General features: G+C 29.5%; 1 protein-coding gene across 4 annotated transcripts; it reads left to right on the top strand.

The window, feature by feature from the left end:
* The first annotated feature begins 16,924 nt into the window (after positions 1-16,924).
* LOC121217815 (serine carboxypeptidase-like 7) lies at positions 16,925-23,945 on the top strand. Of its 4 annotated transcripts, none has more exons than XM_041094186.1 (15): positions 16,925-17,082; positions 19,277-19,353; positions 19,435-19,580; positions 20,153-20,229; positions 20,331-20,453; positions 20,565-20,667; positions 20,739-20,776; positions 21,464-21,565; positions 21,650-21,736; positions 21,813-21,956; positions 22,050-22,121; positions 22,240-22,358; positions 23,324-23,437; positions 23,541-23,586; positions 23,714-23,945. In XM_041094186.1, exons 1-15 carry the CDS (start codon positions 17,047-17,049, stop codon positions 23,795-23,797), a joined length of 1,368 nt encoding a protein of 455 aa, XP_040950120.1. In that variant the 5' UTR covers positions 16,925-17,046; the 3' UTR covers positions 23,798-23,945. The 4 variants fall into 4 exon arrangements, 3 of the variants coding, with proteins under 3 accessions (XP_040950120.1, XP_040950121.1, XP_040950122.1); XM_041094187.1 differs by having other exon boundaries at positions 16,925-17,096; positions 20,095-20,229; XM_041094188.1 differs by having other exon boundaries at positions 16,925-17,096; positions 20,091-20,229.
* The last annotated feature ends 820 nt before the right edge of the window (positions 23,946-24,765 follow it).

The raw sequence follows: 24,765 nt of genomic DNA, 5'->3' as shown, positions 1-24,765 counted from the left end.
TTAACAGAGCACTCCTGTGTCTGCCTCACTCGTTTCTCTATGTTGATTTGGAATGTAGGACTCTTGGATTTTGACCATTAAACCGTATGTATGGTTACTCCATGAACATAAAATCAGTTTCTACCGACAATTTTTAGAGCAGATGAGACGTCTAAACTTTTATCCGTTGTGATTTAGATTTGAAAATTTTGCATAACCAGAAATTTTGAATCCCACACGATTTAAATTTACAATTTACCATCTGCTTGTGAAATTTTTTTTTTGAATAACAATTTAAAATCTAGTTTATGTATGAGATATTTTTTATAAATGATAAATTAAAATCCATAATTATCCAAACTATTCAACCTGAAGTGAGGTACCTTAATATAAAGTTATTCAAATTTAAAATTAAATTAAATTGGCTTACATGCCAAAAAAATCCTTAAGAAAATGCAAAAAAATCAATTAAGACCCCAATTAAGCTCCTTTTATTAATTAAAATAATTAAGTATGCCCTTTCGTTAACAATTTTTGTCATTAACCACGTTGACCGTTACACTAATTTGACGGACCAATTAGATAATAACACGTGGCAGTTTTTGATTTAATCTAATGTTTTTCCATAAAAAATATTTAAAAATAAAAATATCATCAAAAATATTTAAAATATAAAAAAATATTTAAAAAACATAAAATTTTAAAAATTCTAATAAATTATAAAAAAATATAAAATTAATAAAACTTATTTAAATTTAAAAAACATATTGTAATTCTTAAAAAAATGTAACATTATAAAAATATTTAAATTGATATAAACTTGTAAAAAATATATAAAAAAACATAAAAACTTGAAATGGTCTGGTTAGCCTGAAATTGGCAAGAGTATTGATTCGGAGAAAGCCATTAGACTGGTTGACCAGGGAACCAGACAATTGAATCAAATTTTTTAATATTTTTATCAAACTAAAATTTTATTATCCAACTATTAGCATATGCCAGAATGAAATATTCTAATTAAAATTTTTAGAATTGAATTGATGGTCAAACCGATTAGGCCATCGGTTTACCAGTTTAACTGATCCGTCCAGTTTAATTAAATAAAACATAATAAATCAAAATATTAAAAAATTAAAAAATTAAAAAAAATTGGTTCAACCATCTGGTTCCCAGGTCAATTGGTCTAATGGCTTTCTCCGAATCAATACCCTTATCGATTTCGGTCTAATTGATCCAACCAACTGATCCAATTCACTTCAAGTTTTTATGATTTTTTTTATAATTTGTATAAGTTTATACCAATTTTAATAATTTTTTTTATAATTTTTATGATTTTTATAGACATGTAATACATTTTTATAAAGGTTTAAATATTTTAAATATGTTTTATTAATTTTATAAAAAAATTATATTTTTTATAATTTCATATCAATTTTCATATTTTTAAATATTTAATAATTTTTATATTTTTTGATATTTTTTAATCATTTTTATGATTTTTTAAATAAATTTTATGAGAAAAATATTAAATTAAACTAGAAGTTGCTATATATCATCATATGGTTGATCTATCAATTTGTTTTAATGGTCAATGTGATTAATGATAAAAACCGTTAATAGAGAAATTTAATTATTATTTTAATTGACGATGGATTTAATTAGATGCGAATTTAATATAAAGAATTAATTATTATTATTTTCACATTTTGTTAAGGGCTTTCTTCCTTAAAAAGAAAAATTCAGTGAATTTAATTCCACTCGTTTGTTTGACAGAAGTAATATCAAATCCTAGCCTATATAACTACTACGAAAATGACATCATCACCTAATCTAACTACTAAAAGCTTAAAATCCCTTTGTCACAATTTAATTAATGAAAATAACATCATCACCTAATCTCACTTTAATAAAAACTAGAAAATAGCTAGTTGGAATTTATACGCATTAACAAAACTAAACATAAAACTAAGATGATCATAAAAGATAACATCACCAAAATTGAAACTACGAAGCTGCTCCGGATTACTGCCAACAATTTCCTTCATGGGAAACATGAATCGTTCTACTACTGGGGAAGCTCACCAATAGAGTCCTGCAAGGAACGCAAAGAAAGTTTTGAGCAAGTTGAAGCAGAAATAACCCTTGTTGCATCAACTTCAACAATAACCGAGTAAACTGCAAGAATTAAACCATCTCTTAGAGCCCATAATTCCGCAACAATGCCTGTTGCAACTCCAGCTTGCCATCAGAATCCCGAAGGAGTGTCCCTGCCCCAGCAGAGTCAGGATTACCGATTGAAGATGCATCGTAGTTTAATTTAACCCATCAATTTTCAAGAGGAACAACTATAAAAGATTAGGAGTGAACAAAATTTGATTCAATTTGAAAAACTCGATAAAAAATTTAAATTTTAAGTTAAATAGTTCGAGTTATTTGAGTTAATCGACTTATTCGGATCAATTCGAATAAAAAAAATCAAATTTTTCGGTTTAACTCGAATATGATTACACAATTCGAGTTATCTGAAAATCCAAATAAGAAAAGGTAAAACTACTTGTTTGATAATTGTTTACTCATTAAATTAAAAGGCAAAACTATTATATTGTTTATGTAGTTAAATAATCTTGTACTTTGTCTACTTGTTAAATAATCGATCTATATAAATGCAACATTGAGTATAATTAATAGGATTCGTTAACTTGACTCGAAATTTTTTTACTCGACTTAATTCGATTTGAAAAAAAATTCAAATTGAGTTCGGTTTCTAAATTAGAATTTGTCAACTCGACTAATTCAAATTTTTTTACTCAATTCGACTTGATCAAATACTCACTCCTATAAAAGGTCTTTATAAAGCTTGATCGGTTTCTATGCACCATTCCTAACTTCCAAAGAAATTGTTTGGGCTAGCCGCTCCTTATAAGGATAAGCAAAAAAGGAGAAAAAAGATCCCCTTTTATCACAAACCTCTAGTAGGGTATGAACTATGACGGCACCAAACATTAGGCCATTCCAAACAATTTGCGCACAAGTTGAGCTCATTCAAAGCATAATGATCTTTCTTGATCAGGATGCCAATATCACATAATGCATCATCAATCCAGCCTAGCCTATCACAAGTTTTCTCAATATCTATTTTTACGGTCATTCAACCCTTCCTCCTTGACTTCAAAACAATCTTTATTTACTTGTCAAACCATAATTGAATGATAAAAATAAAGATTTTTTTTTGTTTAACTGTAAAGAGAATACCTTTTGACTTCAAAATTTCATAGTGATTGGAATTGGCAGGTACACCCATTTGAGTTGAATCAATTAGATTATGAATCACTTTATAAAAAAAATTCGTTAAATCGATTGAATTTTTTTTATAATTTTTTAAAAACTATTTAATATTTATATTTTTAAAATTTTTATTTAATTAAATCCTAATCAATAATTAAATTAATTCAATTGAGAATTAATCACTTGACTAATTCGACTATTAATTTAGCTCTAAAAACCACACAAAAAACTATGTCTATTAATAAAAAAATTAAAACTCGTATTTTATCTCTCACAAAAGAGATCGACAATAAAAAGGGTAAATTATATCAAATATTATTAAATTATTAATAAGTTTATGTTTTATTGACTAAATTTTAAAAAGTTACAAAATAGTTAATCTATTCGAAAGTTTTTATTTAAATCATTGAGTTGTTGTTGTATGGCCTTCTTTGTTCCCAACCCCTTTTTACCAATCGAAAGCTCTCATTCTCCTTCTATTCTATAATTTTTTTTCATGATACAACTTTAAATGTTACCAATTTGTGAACTAAAATCCAAATAATTTCCTTCTTTGATCTCTGACACTAATCACTAGATAAACTTGAATTGTGGTATGTTCTTCTACTTGTCTATGAATATTGATCTTCCGTATAGATTATCAAATGATCGTTTAGAACTCACTAGCCAGACTTTTTAAAATAAAAAAAAAACTTAACATCCTAATGATTTAAATAAAAACCCTCAAATGGTTTAGTAACTTAAATGAAAATTTTTTATCAGTTCAGTAACTATTTTGTAATTTTTTAAATTGATCAACCAAAACATAAACTTACTAATAATTTAATAACCTGGAGCATAATTTACCCTAAAAAATAATATAATATAAAATCAAACAATTTAATAAGGTTTCAAATTAAACCCAAAAAGAGTTAAAATATGTCAAAATATTATTTTGATGGATATTTTATTTCAAGAAATGTACCAATCTACATAAATAATATAAGATTTGTGATACCCAAAATTTTATGTTTTCCTGCAATGCATGGAGATATATTATTAGGAAATAATTTTATATACCAGCATTTACCATTTTCTATTGATAAAAATTTAATTATGTTATCTGTAGAAAAATTTTCTGTAAAAATACTATTAGTAGAAAATCATAAATTTGTGCGTGATAAAAATTTTACACCATCAAATCAATGATGTGACAAGACAATGCAACGTGGAAGCAACCATGTTCATAATAAGATAGGATCTTTATCAGAAAACTGTACATGATTCAAATAAAATTAAAAAGAGTTTTAGAATTCTCTTATAAATAGAAAAGGAAAAAGCCTAAAGAAAGCATCAAAAAATAGTTTAGAAATCTTTCTTTTTCTTATTAGTAATAATTATTTACTAACTATTACATATGAGATCCTATTACATGTAACGATAGAAAACATAGATGATTAAAAATTATAATAAGGAATATTTATATTATATGTAAACAGAGAAATATAATATATTCTATATAATATTACTCATATTATCCTCTCCTTAATTAATAGATGAAATTAATGATTTAGCAGAAGATCTAGCAATAAGTTAGATTTCTATTAATGAATATGCAAAAGCATCAAGAGTAGAAATCAAAAAGATTAATAATAAAATTATTGAGCTCTTTGAACCTAATAAATTTACTACTGAAATACAACCAAAATTATTACATTTAAGAGACCTATCAATACCAAAAAACTGGATGATAGAAAAAATAAGTAGTGCAAGTACTTCTAAACCTGTAAGTACTATAGAATATATGTCGTCTGAAAATAAATTATATTTCAAAAATACTGCTATAACAAATATAAATGACAATTTAATTTTACTCTCAAATACTTTAATAGAGGAAGAAGAGGATAATATAAGTGCAAGTTCTACACCAATATGAATGAAAACAGTTCATATTCCTATTTTTCCTACAGAACCAAGTAGAAGTTCTAGAAACACTAGAATGGAAGAAATACAACAAATGAAAATTGGAACAAGTGATGTAATTACATTTTCAAATTTTCAATCCAGGAAATATTACACATATATTGAAATTACATTTCAATTTAGAAAATATAAAACATATTCATTGCATACTTTATTAGATACAGGAGCTACAACTAATAGTTGCAGAAAGAATGTCATTCTTGTAGAAAAATGGGAACCTATGAAACATCTAATAAAAGCAATAGGAATAGATGGTAATGAAACCATAATCCAATATAAAGCTAAAAATGTATCAATCTACATAAATAATGTAATATTTGTGATACCCAAATTTTTATGTTTTCCTGCAATACATGGAGATATATTATTAGGAAATAATTTTATATACCAGCATTTACCATTTTCTATTGATAAAAATTTAATTATGTTATCTTTAGAAAAATCTTCTGTAGAAATACCATTAGTAGAAAATCATAAATTTGTGTGTGATAAAAATTTTACACCACCAAGAAAAGAACAGATTAAACAACTTGAAACAAGTCATTGGTTGTTTAAAATTTTAGAAAATAATTTTAGTGAAGAACATTAAAAATATGGTAAAATAGCCCTATATATTGTGAAATTAAATTGGAAAATCGCAATAAAATTATTAGAGTTAAACCAATGATCTATACTAAACAAGATATAGATGAATTTGATATACAAATTAGAAAATTAGAAAATTTGATTGTAAATCGGGATTTTGGCAAATCATGCTAACTAAAAAATCTAAACCTTTAACAACTTTTAGTGCTCCTAATGGACATTATCAATGGAGAGTAATGTAATTTGAATTATGTAATGCACCGCAAATCTTCCAAAGATGGATGAATTCTATATTTAATAAATATAAAAAAAATTGTGTAGTCTATATAGATGATATTTTAATATTTTCAGATACATTAGAAAAACATAGAAAACATTTAAATATTATTTCTCAAGAATTCATAAAGCATGGAATCATATTAAGCCCTAAGAAAATAGAGTTAGAAAAAACAGAAATAGAATTTTTAGAATTGAAATTATCTGCAGATGGTCTTAAACTACAACATCATATTATAGTAAAAATAAAAGAATTTCCTGAAAACATTGAAGATAAAAAGCAGCTTCAACAATTTTTAGAAATTATTAATTATGGAAGAAACTTCTTTCCTAACTTATCTAAAAAAATATGTAAGTTATATGAAAAATTTTATCTGGTCATAAAAGGACTCAGAAATTATACAAAACCTAAAATCTGAAATAAATCATAGTCCAAAAGTTTATTTGCCTAAACAAGGTGATAAATTAATTTTAGAAACAGATGCCTCACAAAATTATTGGGATGTATTTTAAAAGCTAAAACAATAAATGATGAAGACCTAATATGTGGATATAGTTCAAGAAAATTTAAACCAAATGAAATTAATTATGTTATATATGAAAAAGAATTATTAGCAATAAAAAAAGGGAATAAAAAATTTTCTTATATATTTAGCACCTGAAAAATTTATTATAAAAATTGATAATCATGCAGTTAAACAATTCCTTACTAACAAAAGTTTGGAATCTGTACCTAGAAGAATTAGATGGTACAATGAATTATGTACTTTTAATTTTGAAGTTTTATATATAAAAGGAACTGATGATATTATTGCTGATTATCTTAGCAGGCCTTATGGATAGAGGTAAAAAACCTTTAGAAAAAGTTGGTGAATGGACAACTGTCCATAAAAGGCCCAACAAAGGGAAAACAACAAATTCTAATCAAGGATTTGTGACTATACCTGCACAAGCACCTTTTTATTCTAATCAATTATATTATGTGCCATATCCAATGGTAAGACAACCAGTTAGAACTCATTTATCATTAACACCAAAAACGGTAAGTCAATTCCCTTGGTCCCAATATCCAAATTCAGCATTCCAAGCCAGTTATGTTGAAATGATAAAAGGAGCAAAAAATTTGTTGAAACAACAACAAATTCAGGAAATAAAAGATTTTTACAATCTAGGCTTACCACTAGAACTATATAATTTTATTAATGAAATGTGGAAAACTCATATTTTTGAACAAAGAGCCAATTTCAAAAGAGCTCTTACTAAGTTTTCACAATTTTTAGTTGAAAAAACAACTAAAGAAAATGAAGCTCATGATTTATTACTAAAATCTATTTTATATAGAGATTGGGAAGAGTTTGAAATAGAATATATATATATATAGATGTTAAGGAGATAAACAATCTTCTTGATATATTTTAATATTTTATTAATAAAGAAACAAATAGTCCTGTTATGAATAAAATATTTAGACTATGTTTATATAATAAAGCTAGAAAAAATTTACCAGTAGAAATTTTTACAAAAATAAATGGAGCTATTTGCAAACATCAAGCTCAATTTCAAAAGGTTTTTTTATAATATTTTTTGCAAGCTTATGTTTTTACTAATGATTTAGATGAAAAATTTCCTACTATAAAATTTAGACTGGATCATGAACCATTTGATATAAGCAGTATTGCGTGGAGTTTTGTTAAAGAAATAGCAGTTCAAAAATTTTCTTTTCATCTATTAAAAGATTTTCCTGCATCTATTAAGTCTATATTATTAAACATAATAAATAAAAATTATTTTTACTATTATTTTCATATTGAAATAAGCAGCCTTATTGGCATTGCTGAAATTTATAGACTCTGGGCTGATGGAAGTTGAATATTGGCATATGAAATTGGAAACATCATTATTAAGTGATAACTCAAGGATAAAATTTTAAAAGATCATAAAGGGTAAAATGGTTAATTAGAAAGAGAGAGAACTCTATAAGGCAATGATGATATTAGAAATATTTTGATGATATTTTTAATTATTTAATTAGATAAATATTATTTTGTTAAAATTTTATAAGATATTTTATTATTATTTTATTTAGTATATAAGGAAAGAAAGATGAAGAATTCATGCACCCACGTGAGAAGAGAAAAGAAGAAATAAATTTTCTTTTCTTTACAATTTGGTCATTTTACCAAAAATTCACCATTTTCACTTAGAAATCAAAAGAATTTTCATAGCTACCAAGAGAGTAAAATAATAAGGAGACTATGGGGAGCTAGAATATCAAGTTAGATTCAAGAAATAGAAGCTGGAGGAGAGAGAAAATCAAGTTAAAGATTGAAATCAATAGAACAATGTAAGAACATCAAGATTTTAATATATTTTTAAGTTTGATATTATTGAAAAACCATGAAAATCATGTTAAAGTAGAGTTTTCTTGTATAAGTTTCTATGTTCTTGATATGTTAGTGAAGGGAAATATTGTAGAGAAAGGAAAGGAGGGTGTTATAAACTTGGTTATCAACATTTTGCACTAAAATAGTTTTGGATAGCAGCAGTAGTCTGACTTTGAAAATTCACCAAAAATTATAGAAATTGAATTAGAGGTTCATTAAAGTATTAAATTAAATCCTATTGAGTTTATTTTACATCTAAGAAACGGTGTGAGAAAAAGAGTTTCATATTTTGAGGTATATGAATTTTTGTGAGACAAGGTCAGATTGATTTCGGATTCCCCTGTTCTGAATTTGAAAAATCATCAAAAATTGTAAAAAAATAATTAGGGGTTTAAGTATATATGTTTAAATTTTTAATGAGTCTATTTTCAAGAGAAACAAACAGAGACATCATCCAAACCCCGTACTAAGAGATAATTAATTTTTAGTAAAAAAGGTCGAAGTTATCAAACAGCAAAACATGGATAAATTTGAAGATTTTACTGTACTTATTGGATAAATTATAGATTCTGAAATTTTTATGGTAGAAATATATTTGAGTCTAGTTTCAAAAAAATTAAACGGATCTTAATTTAGAATTTTGTAGCTCAAGATATAAATAATTTAGTGGTTATGACTCAAGTGGATAGCTTTGATATGAACATATAAGTAATAGTGGAATTATAGATAATGTTACATATAAGTATGTTATATACCTTAAGGATGTGGAATGGAGAGGAGGAGGAGGAAAATATATATGAATATTTAGCTAGCATGGGTTTGCATTAAAAATGGCTAATTTGCATGTTTTAGGCTCAGGGACTAAATTGAATAAAAGTAAAATTTTAGGGGTATGTAAAAATGTCAAAATGACCAAATTGCATGAAATGAATTGTTTTATTGTCTAAATTAATATATTGAAAGAAATTATTAATATCAAGTGGGTTTAGAGCTTTAATTTTGTTGTATGATGATATTATAAAGTGATTTTGTTAAATATTGATATTAGGATCAAATTGTGAACATGGTTAAAATATTAGGGTTTAGTATTAAATTTATATTTTATTAAGGATTTTATGATAGCCTAGAATATTTGGATAAATTATTAATTGAGAAAAAATTAGTAGATTTGATAGATTAACTAGTTAAGTGACTAAATTGTAAAAGTTGTAAAAGCTAGGGTAATTGTGTAAATTCAAAAAATTGAAGGGTATAAATTTTGAAATAAATTAGAACTGAAATATATGCTAATGAATGAGTAGTTTTATATTTAAGATCAAGATTTTGTAGATACTCGAGGAAAAGGAAAAATAGCGAAATAGTCCCTGAACTCCTGCAATTATTACAATTCAATTCAAGAAAGTTCGTATGGTTAAACTATAATGTTTATTTATTAAATTGATGAATGTTATTATGTATTTATTCATATCTATTGCCGAAAATAAAATTACTATTAAATTATGAAATTGAATTAAATGTTCAAAACAAGTGGAACGCGGGATTGAGTACAATCGTTCTGTGGCAAAGAATGAATTGATGGATAAGACCATAACTGGGTTATGGCACTATGAACGTAAGACCATGGTTGGACCATGGCAGTGGTTATATGTAAGACCATAGTTGATCTATGGCATTCTAATGAAAAGACCATAACTGGGTTATGGCACTACGAATGTAAAGGATGAATTGACGGAAAATGTAAAGGATGAATTGACGGTAAATTACCCAAGTAAACCAAGGTTCAACATTTGTTGCGAGCTTTCATGTTTACTTTCTGTTTAGCTCTCATGAGCTTTTGTTTAGCCTTTGGGCTTCTAAAAACGATGTACTCATATCCGTAAGTCGTTCCTCGAATGGTAAGTTATCGGGAGTTGTCTTGGATGATATGTGAAGAAACAGTAAAAGATTATATGTATCATGAAATCTAAATATATATTGATATGTGATACATGAAAATTATGTAAGCTGAGACGAATATAAATTCAAGTGTGACATGTTGAGATAATAAGGTTATTGATGTTGAAATTATATGAAATATGTTCAAGTACGCTAACAAGTGTCGTTGTTTGATGCTTAGACAAATGTCAAATTACTGGTTGAATGGTAATATGTTTAATTATAAGGTGCATTGAAATAGTAAGTGCTCAAGTGAAAATATGCTTGTGCACATGAAAGAGTGGTAAGGTTTAAGTTATGCAATTTCCTATGAAATGAGTTATCATGTGATAATTTGAAAAAAGTCTATGTTTAAATGCACTAGCTTGTAGCTATGGTTGAATGATATGCTTATAACTGGTGTGTTATGCATATGGAATGAGTGTGGAAAGTAAAGAAATGCAAATAAAAATAAAGAAATTTTGGAAGAGTTAAAGTTGTTTAAAATTCCTACTATGTTAAGAATAATATATATAGTGATACTATAGATTTATTCACTTAGTGAGCTATTAAATATAACTTCATGAGTATCGTGGTATCTATATTGGATTATTCTTGATATGTTTAAATTTCATATTTGAAAAGAAGATTATGATTAAAGTTATACGAGCTTACTAATCATTCATTGCTTATGTATGTGTTTTCCTTTACTTTTCAAATTATCAGAAGCTCGATTGGGTTGGAAGCTTGTCGGAGTTGTATCACACTATCCATCCGTTCTATCGGTACTTTCAAATGTTTTGATCTTGGTTATAATGGAATGTATAGATTAAAATAGAATCGGGTGAGAAATATGGCTTGTAAATTGGCCAATTTTCGTCCACACGGGCAGAGACACGAGCGTGTGTCTCAATCGTGTGTGACACGCGACTAGGTGACACAGCTGTGTGTCCCCTGTATCTTAAATTTGCACAAAATAGAATGCTCACACGGCCTAACACAGGGGTGTGTGACTTGGCCATGTAACCCAAGTCAATATACTTATACGGGCATGGACACGGGCTGAGACATGGCCATGTGACCCCTGCAGTGTTGAAAATTTTAAATATTTTTCGAAAAAAATTTTAAGTATTCGATTTAGTCCCTATGTAATGACCCAAAATTCACGGGCATCGTAAAAGTATGATATCGGGCCTCCGTCTTAGTAAATTGAGTTTGAAAATAATTATTAGAAATATTTACGAGACTAGTTGTGTGTTTAATTAGGTTTTAGATAGGTGAATTTAGCTTAATTAAGAGTAATTAGGAAAAAGGGATTAAATTGAATAAAGGGTAAAAGTCTAATTATAGATCTAAAGAAAATAAGAGGGACTAAATAGGTAAATAAGCCAATGGCTTAAGAGTAGCGGCAATACATGGAAATATCTTAGATTTTTCTTGATTAATATTATAAAAATATTATTTAATTAAAACATTATAAATTAAATTAATTAAAGTTAAGATATTATATTATTGGAAATAAATAAGATAAAGAGAATTGTACGGTAATAAAATTTGTACATGTGTAATATATGTATTTGTACACTTGTAATATTATTGTATATTTTCTTGAATTCTAAGTAAAAAGATATTTATTATTTATTATAAGTATTAAGTTAAGAGTATTTATTAATTAAATAATTAAATTATAAGATTTTTGTGTGATAAATAAAATAAATGATGATAAATGCATGGTATAGATGATATTGTACATTTATAAATAATATATATATGTACATTTGTAATATTATTATTTGTTGTTAAATAGATTTTTATTAAATAAATAAAATAATTGACAAATAAATGGTATAAAATTTATACAAGTGTAATAAAATAAATATGTACAAATGTAATTAAACAATTGGTTTACTTTATATTTAAGCATAAGATATATTATATTAATATTATATTAATTATTTAGTAATTAAAAACAATAAAGCAAATAAAATAAAGTAAAAGAAAGAAACAGAGAAGAAAAAAAGAACAGAAGTTCTTTCGAAAACAGGGGAAAGAAAGAAGAAAAAGAAAGAAAAAGGGAAAATAGGATTTTTAAAGCTTGGAGTTTAATTTGGTAAGTCAATTAAGCCATTTTCTTTTAATTTTGATGTTTTAGAAGTTTTAAAACAAGGTTTTGATGGAATTAAGTTGATATTTTATAAGCTCATAGGTTTTCAAGTATAGTTTATGTTGAACAAAAGAGATGAATTAGGGATTTAATTGAATGAATTTCAAGTTAGAATTGATAAAAGGATTAAATTGTAAAAGAAACTATAGTTTTTATGTTTTAGGGATTAAATTGAGAGAAATTCGAAATTAGGAAAATATTCTGAAATTTTAATAGTTACATTTGAGTTTGGATGAAATTTGAATAGAAATAGAGTGTGAATTGAATTAGGAAAGTAAGTGAACTTAGTTAGGATTAAATTGAGAATAAGGAAGAAATTGAATAGAAATTCAATTCTTTATCATAATTAGTACTGAAATTAATAGTGTAAATTATTATTATTTTCGTAGCTAGCAAAGAACCAGAAGTATCGGCACAAAAGGGAAAAGAGAAGATTATCGAGGAGTAAACTTGAGAAAATCACGGTTTGTATTACTATAATTTGAATTTATTTATTTTCAATTGTTAAATTTCAATTAAAGTACTTGGTAAGTGAAATTGAGGTGAGTATTAAAATATTGCATTGAATAAAAGTGAATGAAATGAATTGAATCGAAGTGAAATTATTTGAACTGTGTATTGATTAAAAGTGGAAAGTGAAATTGAATTGAATTGTGATTGAATCAAAAGTGAATTTGAAATAGAAAAATGATTTGAATACCCTATTAACTAGTCGGGCTGAGTCGGATATAGTTGGCATGCCATAGGATTGGAAGAGTTCAGGGATACTTCGACCTCGAGTTGATGAGACACTGGGTGTCACTATATTTCTTCGGGTAGATTCGATGAGGTACTGGGTACCAATTTTCTTCGGCTTTTCCGATGAGACACTGGGTGTCAACTATTGCTTCGAATTATCCGATGAGGCACTGGGTGCCATACTGGAGTGTTTGGTTGGATCCGTGTATCCGCCAAAGTCCGAGTTTTGTTAATAGGGTAAATAATGAAATGATAAACTGAATGAGTTGATCAATCGAGCTATTGACATGAAATGAAAAGTTGAATTGTGAATTGAAATGTGATATGAGATTGAGCAATGAATCTAAGGTTCATGATGTGTTCAAAGCTCAAATTGTGGATATATGATATTAATTGATAAATTGTTATTGTTGTATTATGAAATTTGAGTTTAAACTTGTATGTATGATTTGTGCATGATATGTTTGATGATTATGTTTTATTGTTATTATTATAATTTGAATTATGGTAATACCACTGAGTATGAAATACTCAGCGTACGGTTGTTTCCGTGCGCAGGTCGATAGAAATCAAAGGTTTCGGTTCAGTATCCAGATCAATCCCGACTCCAGCATAAAGATTTTGGTGATGTTTTTTTCCTTAAGTGAAAGTGGCATGTACATAAGGATTATAATGGTTATTTTGGTATGTTATATAATTTTGTTGTAAAGTAAGATATTAGGTGATTTGATGATTTAAGTGGTGAAATAATAGAAATTGTTTATGGCATTAATAGTGAACTAAAATGGCTTGAATAGTTTTACGAGCTGATTAGAAATGATAATAGGGTTTTTATTAATTAAGTTATTAAGACATTATGTCAAGTAAGATTTAAGTATATTTAAGTATATAAATGCCTTGGTTGAAATACTGGAATTGGGTTGGTTGTGTTTTGAAATTTGCAGGGGGTTTTATGTAAAAATAAGCAGAAATACTGTCGAAATATAAAAAAAATTGAATGAAGCTAATTAGCATAAAATTATATGAATTTATAATCATTCTATAATATGTTTGTTATTTATTTAAGAATTATTTGTAAATTATCCGAGATATCCGATAATACCTCGTAATCCTATTCCGGTGACGGTTTGGGGTTAAGGGGTGTTACACCCTATTTGTTTCTAATACGTGATTTGGGCCTTGAAGGCTCGTTTAAGGGACAATATGTATGATTTTGATTGATTTTTAATATGAATGCTAGATAAAATGAAATGTCTGATAATTAATTTGTAAACTCTGTTAATGCTCCGTAACCCTGTTCCAACGACAGATTCGGGTTAGGAATGTTACATGAATGGCACTACAAAAGGCATAACCCCAGTAATCCATGGGCAGATTGGCTTGGGATAAGAGAGTAAGACCAGTCTCAACAATGTGTTTATGTTTTCGCTCAACAACTCCATTCTGCTCAGGCGTATATGGGCATGATAGACGATGAAGTATCCCAAGACCAGCCAGAATCGATGTGAATGCATGATATTCACCACCTCAATCACTTTGAAAGCTTTTAATATCTTTCCCAAACTAAGTTTTGACCATCTCCTGAAACTGAAGAAAACACTCAACTACCTGAGACTTACGTTGAACGAGATAAACCCAAGTAAACCGACTACACATGTCGATGAACGAAACATAATACAAATTATTACCACATACAACTGACACCGGTCCCCATAAGTCGAAGACAACCAAATAAAAAAAACCCTTATATTCAGTAGCAGAATTTGAAAAAGGCAGTTTATGAGATTTCCCCTTTTGACATGCAATACAAATATTATCAAGAAACATTTTATTAGAGACAATTTTGCACTTATCAAGAACAATTTTAACAAATGAGGCAAACGGATGACCAAGTCTGCGGTGCCATAACGCAAAAACATCATCACCATCATTGCGAGTCTGTATATGAGTGTTGTGGACAGAAGAAGCATCGGCAGATGGAGCAGAAATAACTGGCGAAAAATAATAGAGTCCGTAACAAGTATGGCCCCGCAGTAAAAATTTCCCGAGTCGAGATGTCCTTAACAACACAATAAGATGGATGAAATTCAAAGAACACATTATTGTCCTTAACAAACTGAGAGACAAACAACAGATTCTTTCGTATATTTGGAACGCATAGAACATTAGATAGATGAAGTATTTTACTCATTGTAGGTAAAATAGAATTCCCAACACACGATATTTTTGTAGGAGTCTCATTACCCATGAGAAAAGGAGATGTATTTGAATATGGCGTGGAGTCATGCAAAGCGGTGGACTCTCAACAGACATGATGTGTAGCCCCTGAATCAAGACACCAAGATATGGTCCCTACAGGCATAGGAATATAAGAATTGTCATTATCAAAGTTAGACTCATATTGAGTTATATTGGCATTGGACCCAGAGGTGGTAAAAAATCGGATGTATAAAAATCAGGGATATGAGGCAACCCAACGCACGATGAGGCATCAAAATCATGAACACGTGCCCTCAGTTTAGTTCGCCACGACACACCGGACCCATGATTATATACTGGAATATTGCCAGTGGTCTCAAGCCTAACAAGGTTGGCATTCGGCCCATTATTCTGGCCAATATTAGGGTCTACACTAGTCGACTGACCATATGGCCCAAAACCATGGCCTGAATTAAGCAGCCTAGTAACACCAAAATAGCCAAAGGTATCTGGCCCATATTGCTGACCTAAGGTTGATGGCAATGAGGGAGCATCATTGTCGCCATAGGGCAGGCTTGATCAAACAGCGGGCCCAACCATTTGGCTTGCCCCAGCATCATGAGTAGAAGTCAAAGGGTTAGGAACCCTAGCAGTTGGCTGAGTGGGCACAAAGAAATTGTTTTGCAACTTGCCCAACAAAGAGCTGAAAGGAAAAGCCATCGGGGCAGCCACCGAAGGACCGATGTACTGCCCAGGACCACCGAAAGAGATCGGACCACCGTGAGCCAACGAGCACCAGCCAGGCTCGCCAAAGGTGTCTTCGTGCGAACCTTGACCAGCACGTCCAGACGACGCCGTCGCCATGGTCGAAGTAGAGGAGCTACCGTATTCATGATCAAACCTATAATAACATCGCTGCGCCATATGCCCACATCTACCGAAGATTTGGCACTGAAGCCGAGTCTAAAAACCTTGCCCATGAGCAGTAGAAGGTGGATGACCACCACGCACGGAGTCTGCTGTCGGTGTCGTCGGAGCGGCCTCCACTAGATGCGTATGAAAGGACGCGTCGATTACCGCGCGAGCTTGACGACTTTCAAACTCCATAGGCACATCGATAAGCTTTTGTAAATGAAGGGCTTCAGTCGAGAATGAGGCCAAGGTTAGAACAACATCATTGCCCGACGAGAGTCTTGTAAGGATGATCTCCACCTTCTCTGCCTCCGGTACTGCAGATCCAGACGCCTTGAGCAACGCGCAGGTATTCTGTATTTTAGCAACATATTATTTGACAGACATTACCCCTTTCTTGAGCATCGAGATTCGGAGTTAAAAACTCCATCTGAAGAAGAGACAAATCAAGGCAAAGCAGGTAACGTCCCTTCTAAATATCCTAGCAGTTCATATCCTTCAATTATTAATCGGATATGCTGTTGCCATTGCACAAAATTTCCTTCATCCAACTTTACCGTATCATGACGAGGAAACGTCTGAACCAAACGAGAGCTGGAGAACGCAGGACTACCACGGTCAGTAGCGGTAGAATCAGCGGAATTGCCTATGGATCGACAAAGGGAAGAACCTCCAGGAAATCAGGTGTCTGATACCATGTTAGTAACTATATGAAAACTGAATAACAAAGAGTAACTTTGGAATATTGAATGAATGACTATATATTATTTGTATTATTAACTTGCTTGGATTAGTATAGGAATAGAACTTGTATACTTGAGTGAGTGTGACTAACTGCTGCTAACCAATCTACTAACAATATAGCAGTTTGTATAACAGAATGATAACAACCTAACTTATTCTTATACTCTAACAGCCGAGGTGAAACTCATCAATTAATTTGAACTTAAAACTGGGGAAATTATTAAGAGCGTTTCAAGGATTTATGATCAAAGCAACTTCTGGCACTGAGGCCATGACAGAATCAATAGTGAACTGATAACAGGTAAAAGAGGATTATGACAGAATCAAATAACATCAAAGTGAACATGTATCAGATAAAATGGGAATCACTTTAACTTCAACAACATCAGAGTGAAAAGGATTATTGATCCTACTAATGTAGAAACTAGATCCCATATTTTTGGTATTTTATAAGATTATGATTTTAGACATCCTACCACTGATGAAAAAAATGAAAATCAACATGAGAGAGGCAAATGATGCATAATTTTGAAACAGCTGTTCCAAATCCCATGGTGATTCCAATATCTGCTTTCTAATAAAAGTTATCATTGTTACAACCTATTGGAGAAATAAGCAGAGCATGTCAATAAAGTGAATAAAATAACAACAATGTCAGTAGCAATAGGAAATATATAAATTCAAAGTTAATCTCTCAAGTCACTAATCTTAACTCAATTTCACTTGTCTGATTGACAGAATTAATTTCAGATCCTAGACAATTTTTTGGTTTTATGCTTAAAATCTTTTATCCAAATTAATTAAAGTGGAAAAAATTTATTAGAAGTAAGTAATAGTTTATATTGTTGTTTGAGAAATTCTTGTATTTTTTTTTTAAAAAGGAAGTGTAAAAAGAAGTGATTCTATTTTTTCTTTTAAACCATAAATTATGAGAATTATATATTCAAAAAATTTTATGAGATTTATTTCTTATAACATATTTGGTAAAATTAGGCATATATATCGGTTTAAAAGAACAATTAGGTTTTTAAGCTGTTTTATTTGGAAATTAAGGAAATAGACAGATTTTGAAGAAAAAAAGCAAAAATATGACGTGTAAGATGCACTTTCAGGTGACATGGCACGAGGCAAGGTAAAAATGGGTCTTGTAGGACGCGCTTGCAGGTGACGTGCAAGAGAGAGGGTGAAAACACATCCTACAAATGCATTTTCACCAAGTGGTGTTGTCTCGTCCCAATGCTGAATTTTAAAAAAAAATTATATAAATCGTTGGGACCAACAGCTAGTTGACCAACATTTTTTCTCCAACGGTCATTTTCTTTTTTCCTTTATATACCCTACTTGTTTTTAATTTTATTAGTTTAAATGGTTCAATAACTTAAATAAAAATATTTTATTAGTTCAATGACTATTTTGTAATTTTTTTAAATTGAACAACTAAACCATAAACTTATTAATAATTTAATAATCTTAAGTATAATTTACCCTAAAGTAATATAATATAAAATCAAAGAATTTAATAAGGTTTCAAATTAAACCCAAAAAGAGTTAAAATATTTTGTGCAATGATAAAATTTGAAATTGAATTTGTCTATTTTAAAAGATTAAAAAAATTAATACTATTAATTTTTTCATTTAAAAATTCTAATACAATCATGGACACTATTGATATATTTTCTATAAAAAAAATTACTATCGTATTAAGCTTACTTTAAAGTTATTGTCAAGTTAAAATGACTGAATAGGTTCAAAGGATGGATTAAAATCTTAAATAAAAAAAACAAACGCATTTAAATTCAACAAAATACAATTACGTATACAAAATGTAAACATTGAGGATGGACAATGACGCCCGAGTGTTTCACTTCAATCTTATCAGAATGTCCATTGAAGATGTTGGACGAAAGCCAAACCAATAAATCATAGGCACTGATTTTATTCGCATAAATAAAATACAAACAAAAACAAAACGTGTAGCCGCTCTCGTTTTGTGACTATTCAAAAGAGCTCCTCCCACGTACGTTCTGAATGTGAAACTAATATCAGATGCCATGGTTGAAGAACTAAGTTGTTAGTGGCAGCATTAACACATCATAAGATGGCCCTCCTATTGTTTTTCTTCTATCTTTCTCAGCTCGCTTTGGCTCATGGTTCTGCTGTCAAGTTTCTTCCAGGATTTGAAGGACCTCTTCCTTTTGAACTTGAAACCGGGTAACCTAACGAAATTTTACACTCTTTTTGGTTGTGGAGATATATAGTTGTTTGATGGGTGTATATGTTGCTTTCTGTCAGGTATGTTGGTGTGGGTGATTCAGAAGAAGCTCAACTCTTTTACTACTTTGTAAAGTCGGAGGGGAAACCTGAAGACGACCCTCTCTTGTTTTGGTTGACTGGTGGCCCTGGCTGCTCTGCCTTCTCTGGTCTTGTTTTCGAAATTGGTAATCCCACCCATATTCCACTTAATTACATGTTCTTTGCTTAAAGAAAAAGGGACACTTCCGATTGCAAACCTAAATTTTGTGCCCCAAACGACCAGATGCTTCATATCTAAGAACCCAAGAATGAATGGAATTTTATTTGATGGACTATCTACCTGTGAAGCACAATGATTGTTCAAGTGTCAATTTTTTTTAAATCATGTTAAAAAAATTATAAATAAAAGTAAATATCAACTAGAAATAAAATTAGACACTATCAAAATGCAGTATATCGAAATATGTTTAAACACGTAAAAGAAAATTGTTTCTTTCCAAAATCAGTAATCAACAATGACTAATTTAGGTCTAATGAAGATTTAAAAGTTGCTTGCATGTTTACTTTCTTTTTAATTTATAAGTTGTTTGCATGTTAACCTTTGTTTTGATGAGTAGTAATTTTACATTTATATTAATGTGTCCGAAATTTTCAAAATTATCAACAAATAACACGTATCAAATTTGTTTCTAAAGTCAGATCTTAGAGGATAAGTTGATATCCAAATAGGATCATCAAATTGAAATGAGCGTTGCAGGTCCATTGAAATTCAAGGTCGACGTGTACAATGGAAGCTTGCCTACGTTGGTTTACAACCCATACGCATGGACAAAGGTGATCAAATCATATCATCTACTCAACCAGATCATTGTTGTTGTGGTTTTTGTTTTAAGATTACTAATAACGAAGCTTGAACAATGATGATATATTTTCAGGTGTCAAACATCATATTTATAGATTCACCAGTAGGCACAGGTTTCTCCTATGCTAGAAACAATCGTGCTGCACAAACTGGTGACTTGAAACAAGTTCACCATCTCCATCAATTTCTTCGTAAGGTCAGCTTTCTTCAGTTCAGCGACCATTAATTTAAAGTAGATAGTCAGTTCTACATTTGTATGTAAATGTAATCATTTATCTGAAATAGAAGGTTTCAAATTTGAATACAGTGGCTGATGGCTCATCCAGACTTCATTTCGAATCCAGTCTATGTTAGTGGGGACTCGTATTCAGGGATTCCAGTCCCAGTCCTTGCTCAAGAGATCTCAAATGGTAAAACCCTGACCTTAACATCTTGTAGAGATGAAGTTAGCACTTTTTCATTTCCCCCTGTCCTCATTCAGGAAACGAAGAAGGTATCAAACCCGTAATCCATCTACAGGTTTGAGATTTGCTGCGATACTCTGCTTCTTCCGTTTAAAGAAAATAAATGCAATCACTGATGCTTATAATTTACTCCAATGAAATAGTGTCTCATTTGTAGATTAAAGGCATTCCCATTTTCTAAACTATCTTAAAGATAAATTTATTGTCTATTAAGTCTTGGATCAAACAAATAACAATTGAGAATTCTTGGATATTAAATTTTTTAATAGGAAAGAGAAATAAGAGTAGGGATGAATCCGGGGAGTGGTTGCCCCTTGGAATTTTCAGATTTTTAATTTTATATACAAATTATCATATATTTTAGATTTGGTGTACACATTGTATAATATTCGCCCCCTTGGTCAAATTGTATTTGATATAATTGTATTAGGTTGTTCGGATTTAAAAATTCTATCTCCCTTGGAGTAAAATCCTGAATCCGTCGGAGTAAACAAAAAAAAAAGATGTAAGTTTAACCACACTAATTCAAGTTTAAAATATATTGAAACATTCTATATAAAATCTAATGTATATGTTCATTTCTTCAATTTGGTAAGTTCGATTCATGGGTTAGGATTGCATTGCGTCTATATACTAACAAGATTGAAATAATATAGTTTTCATAGATAGTAGGAATATTTAACATGGACATGCTTAAATCATTGGAATATACTTGACAATGTTTTTTTAATATTGCTTTTAGGGATACATATTGGGGAACCCTAAAACAGTGCCTAATCTTGAAAAGAAACTTAAGATTCCATATGTTTATGGAATGGGACTAATTTCTGATGAACTTTATGAGGTAAATTTATTAAATCCATATTTTTTTCACCGCCCAAAAAACAAGATTGTTACCAAGCAATGAGTTATTGACCTTTTTTTTCAGTCATTGAAGAGAAACTGTAATGAACAATATCAAAATGTAGATCTTAATAACAAGGCGTGTTTAGCAGATATTCAATACTTGGATAAGGTACATGCATGAAATTTCTTTTCTTTTTTTTTTATAAACTTAAAAGGAACTTTTTTAGTGATATTGCAATTCTCAGTGTATATCAGGAATCAACAATGCCCATATTTTGGAACCTGATTGTGGTTTGGATTCCCCAAAACCAAGAAAGACCGGTCGAAGGCGTTTTCTTGATGGACACCAACTCCTTAATGATGAGCCACTTCCTCCGCTTGCTTGTCGTGTAAATGGCACATTTTCGAAAATGCTCACTAGTTTTAGGCTCTCCTCTCTTGTACTTAAATTTGAATTTTTTTTTTAACTTATTTGCCTGCAGACTTATGCATACTACCTCAGTCGTCATTGGGCTAACGATGATAATGTCCGAAATGCTCTCCACATTAGGAAGGTATGACATCATTGGTTCAATTGATGTATCTCAACATTTTCGGCTATTTTCTTTATTTTTAAGTTGTCGTGCGTCTTTTTGTAGAATTAAAAGAAGCAACTATTGTGATTTGATGTAGGGAAGCATAGGAAAGTGGCTACGGTGCAATCATGGATTACCTTATAACAATGATGTCCCAACCAGCTTACCGTATCATGCAAACCTCAGCGCCAAAGGCTATCGCTATTTAATATACAGGTGGCTACTTTATTTTATTAGTTTCTAATGTTATATATATTACATGATTCTACGCGTTTAATTTTTTAATTAATTTTTAAATAATATATTTTTAATTACTATAATTAGTGTTAAGTAATATTCATTATTTAAATGATTAAATATAATTAGAATATATTAATTTATATAACAATCCGAATGTTATAATGATAAATTATCAAATCATAATTAAAGTATTTTATCATATTCAATATACAATATAATTTTATTTTATATAATTAATACAAAGTGGCATTATTCAAAATAATACATACCAGACATAAATAGCCTATATCAATTATTTTGTTTTCTAGGGAATTATTTTGATTATTCAAATATAGTATTAATAAAAACTCATAACCATTATTAAAGAATTTTTACAAATTATAAAAATTTGATATATTGCAACAATAATATAATTAATATAATTATAAAGGTAATTAATCTATGGAAGTAAAAAAATTCTTCAAGTGGATTTAAGATGATACCAAGTGTATTTTGTAATTATTTTATTATTATTTTATTATACCATAAAAAAAATTAACATTGCTATTTAAAACTAAAATAATAGTTTTTTTTTTGTTTTTTTTTTGGGTTAATGGAAACATAATAATTTAAATATAAATTGATTCAATGGAAAGTTTAAGTTTTTTATTTATTATTATATAAATTCCTTTTCTTAAAATTAATTAAATTAGAATTGTTTATTAATGAAGTAAATTTATTCAAACAAATATTTTAGTAAAATTAAAATTCATATCTATAAATGTGATAAAAAGCTTATAAATGATAAAAAAATATTTAAGTGACAAATTCGGTAATATAATGAACAATAAATACTATATTGGTCAGTTCAAAAAAATTTTCAAACTCATGCTCTAATATACATCATAGACAATTATATTTGTTACAATTGAAGTATAGTTGTCTTTTTCATCTCCATGCAGTGGCGACCATGACATGGTGGTCCCGCACTTGGCAACTCAAGCATGGATAAGATTTCTGAACTATCCAATTATTGATGATTGGCGACCATGGATGGTGCAAAGCCAAGTTGCAGGGTCAGTCTACGTATCATTGAGAGTTTTTCTAATTAATTAATTTATTTGAAATTTGGATGTAAGAGAGAAGCTAATTGAGATTTGGAATGGCCAAAATGTGTAGATATACAAGGACTTATTCTAACAGGATGACATTTGCAACTGTCAAGGTGAGGAAGTTGCTCTTCCACTTATGTTTCTTTTTCTAATTCAGTCTTTCAATGAAAATTAAAGGGCAATTTGTCGATGTTCATCATCTTTATATTTACCCACTAAATAGTTTGGTTGAATTTGTAGGGAGGAGGGCATACGGCTCCGGAGTACAAGCCTGCAGAATGTTTGGCAATGCTTACAAGGTGGATATCTGGACAGCCTTTGTGATTGAGAACACCATCATCATCATAATAGAGATGACATAGCATGCCAGAACTAAGGAATATGAATGCTAGAATATTTGAACCATCATGCTATTTGTAATAGTAATCCATTGCTATCTGCCGAGGTGAAACAAATCGATTAATTTTACCTACGTTCACATTGGTAAGGTTCATCATTGCTATATTAAGAAAAGTAGGGAAATAAGAGCGTTTCAAGGACTTAGGATCAAAGCAAGTTCTGGCTCAAAGACCGACAGAATCAGTAGTGAACTGAAAACTAGTAAAAAGGAGGATTATGACTACGGGTGTGCAAAATTCGGGTAAAACCGAAAAAATTCGGTTAATCGATCGAATTCGGTTAATCGGTCGGTTAACCGAATTTTTTCGGTCGGGGGTCGGTTAATTATATTTTTATTTTTCGGTTAACGGTTAATTCGGTTCGAAACCGGTCGGTTAATCGAATTTTTTCAGTTAACCGAAAAAATTAATAAATAAAATTATAATATATAAATAGGCTCACTATTCACCTAAACCCAATTATTCAACTCAACCCAATTACCCAACCCAACCCAATCATAAAATTAAATTACAAATAATTTAACAAATAAAAATAAAATTTTAAAACTAAGACTAAAACTAAAGTCTAAAAGTCTAAAAATAATTTAATTATGTAGTGATTTAATTTGATTAATTCGGTTAATTTGGATAATTCGATTAATTTGGATAATTCGGATAATTCGGTTAATTTTTAACCAAAAATTAAAAAAAACATATAATTTTCAGTTAATTCGGTTAACCGACCAAATTAACCGAAAAAATTTCAGTTCGGTTAATTTTTTTGAAAAAAATTTCGGTTCGGTTAACGGTTAAAAATTTTGAAAGGTCGATTAATTCGGTTAATGTTATTTCGGGTCGGTTAACCGGTCGGTTAACCGAATGAACACCCCTAATTATGACATCACTCTTTGTTGA

Source organism: Gossypium hirsutum, chromosome D05 (genome assembly GCF_007990345.1).
Source record: "Gossypium hirsutum isolate 1008001.06 chromosome D05, Gossypium_hirsutum_v2.1, whole genome shotgun sequence".
In the NCBI taxonomy this organism is placed as follows: Eukaryota; Viridiplantae; Streptophyta; class Magnoliopsida; order Malvales; family Malvaceae; genus Gossypium; species Gossypium hirsutum.
The sequence above is the reverse complement of the archived record's forward strand: the minus strand, read 5'-3'. Positions and strand labels throughout refer to the sequence as shown.

Bases quoted from the DNA above. Each gene is read 5' to 3' on its own strand.
- LOC121217815 (XM_041094186.1), top strand. From the start codon at position 17,047: ATGGATCGACAAAGGGAAGAACCTCCAGGAAATCAG. The intron at 17,083-19,276 runs GTGTCTGATACC...TATCTTTCTCAG, and splicing joins AAGAACCTCCAGGAAATCAG to CTCGCTTTGGCTCATGGTTC. The intron at 20,454-20,564 runs GTCAGCTTTCTT...ATTTGAATACAG, and splicing joins TCCATCAATTTCTTCGTAAG to TGGCTGATGGCTCATCCAGA.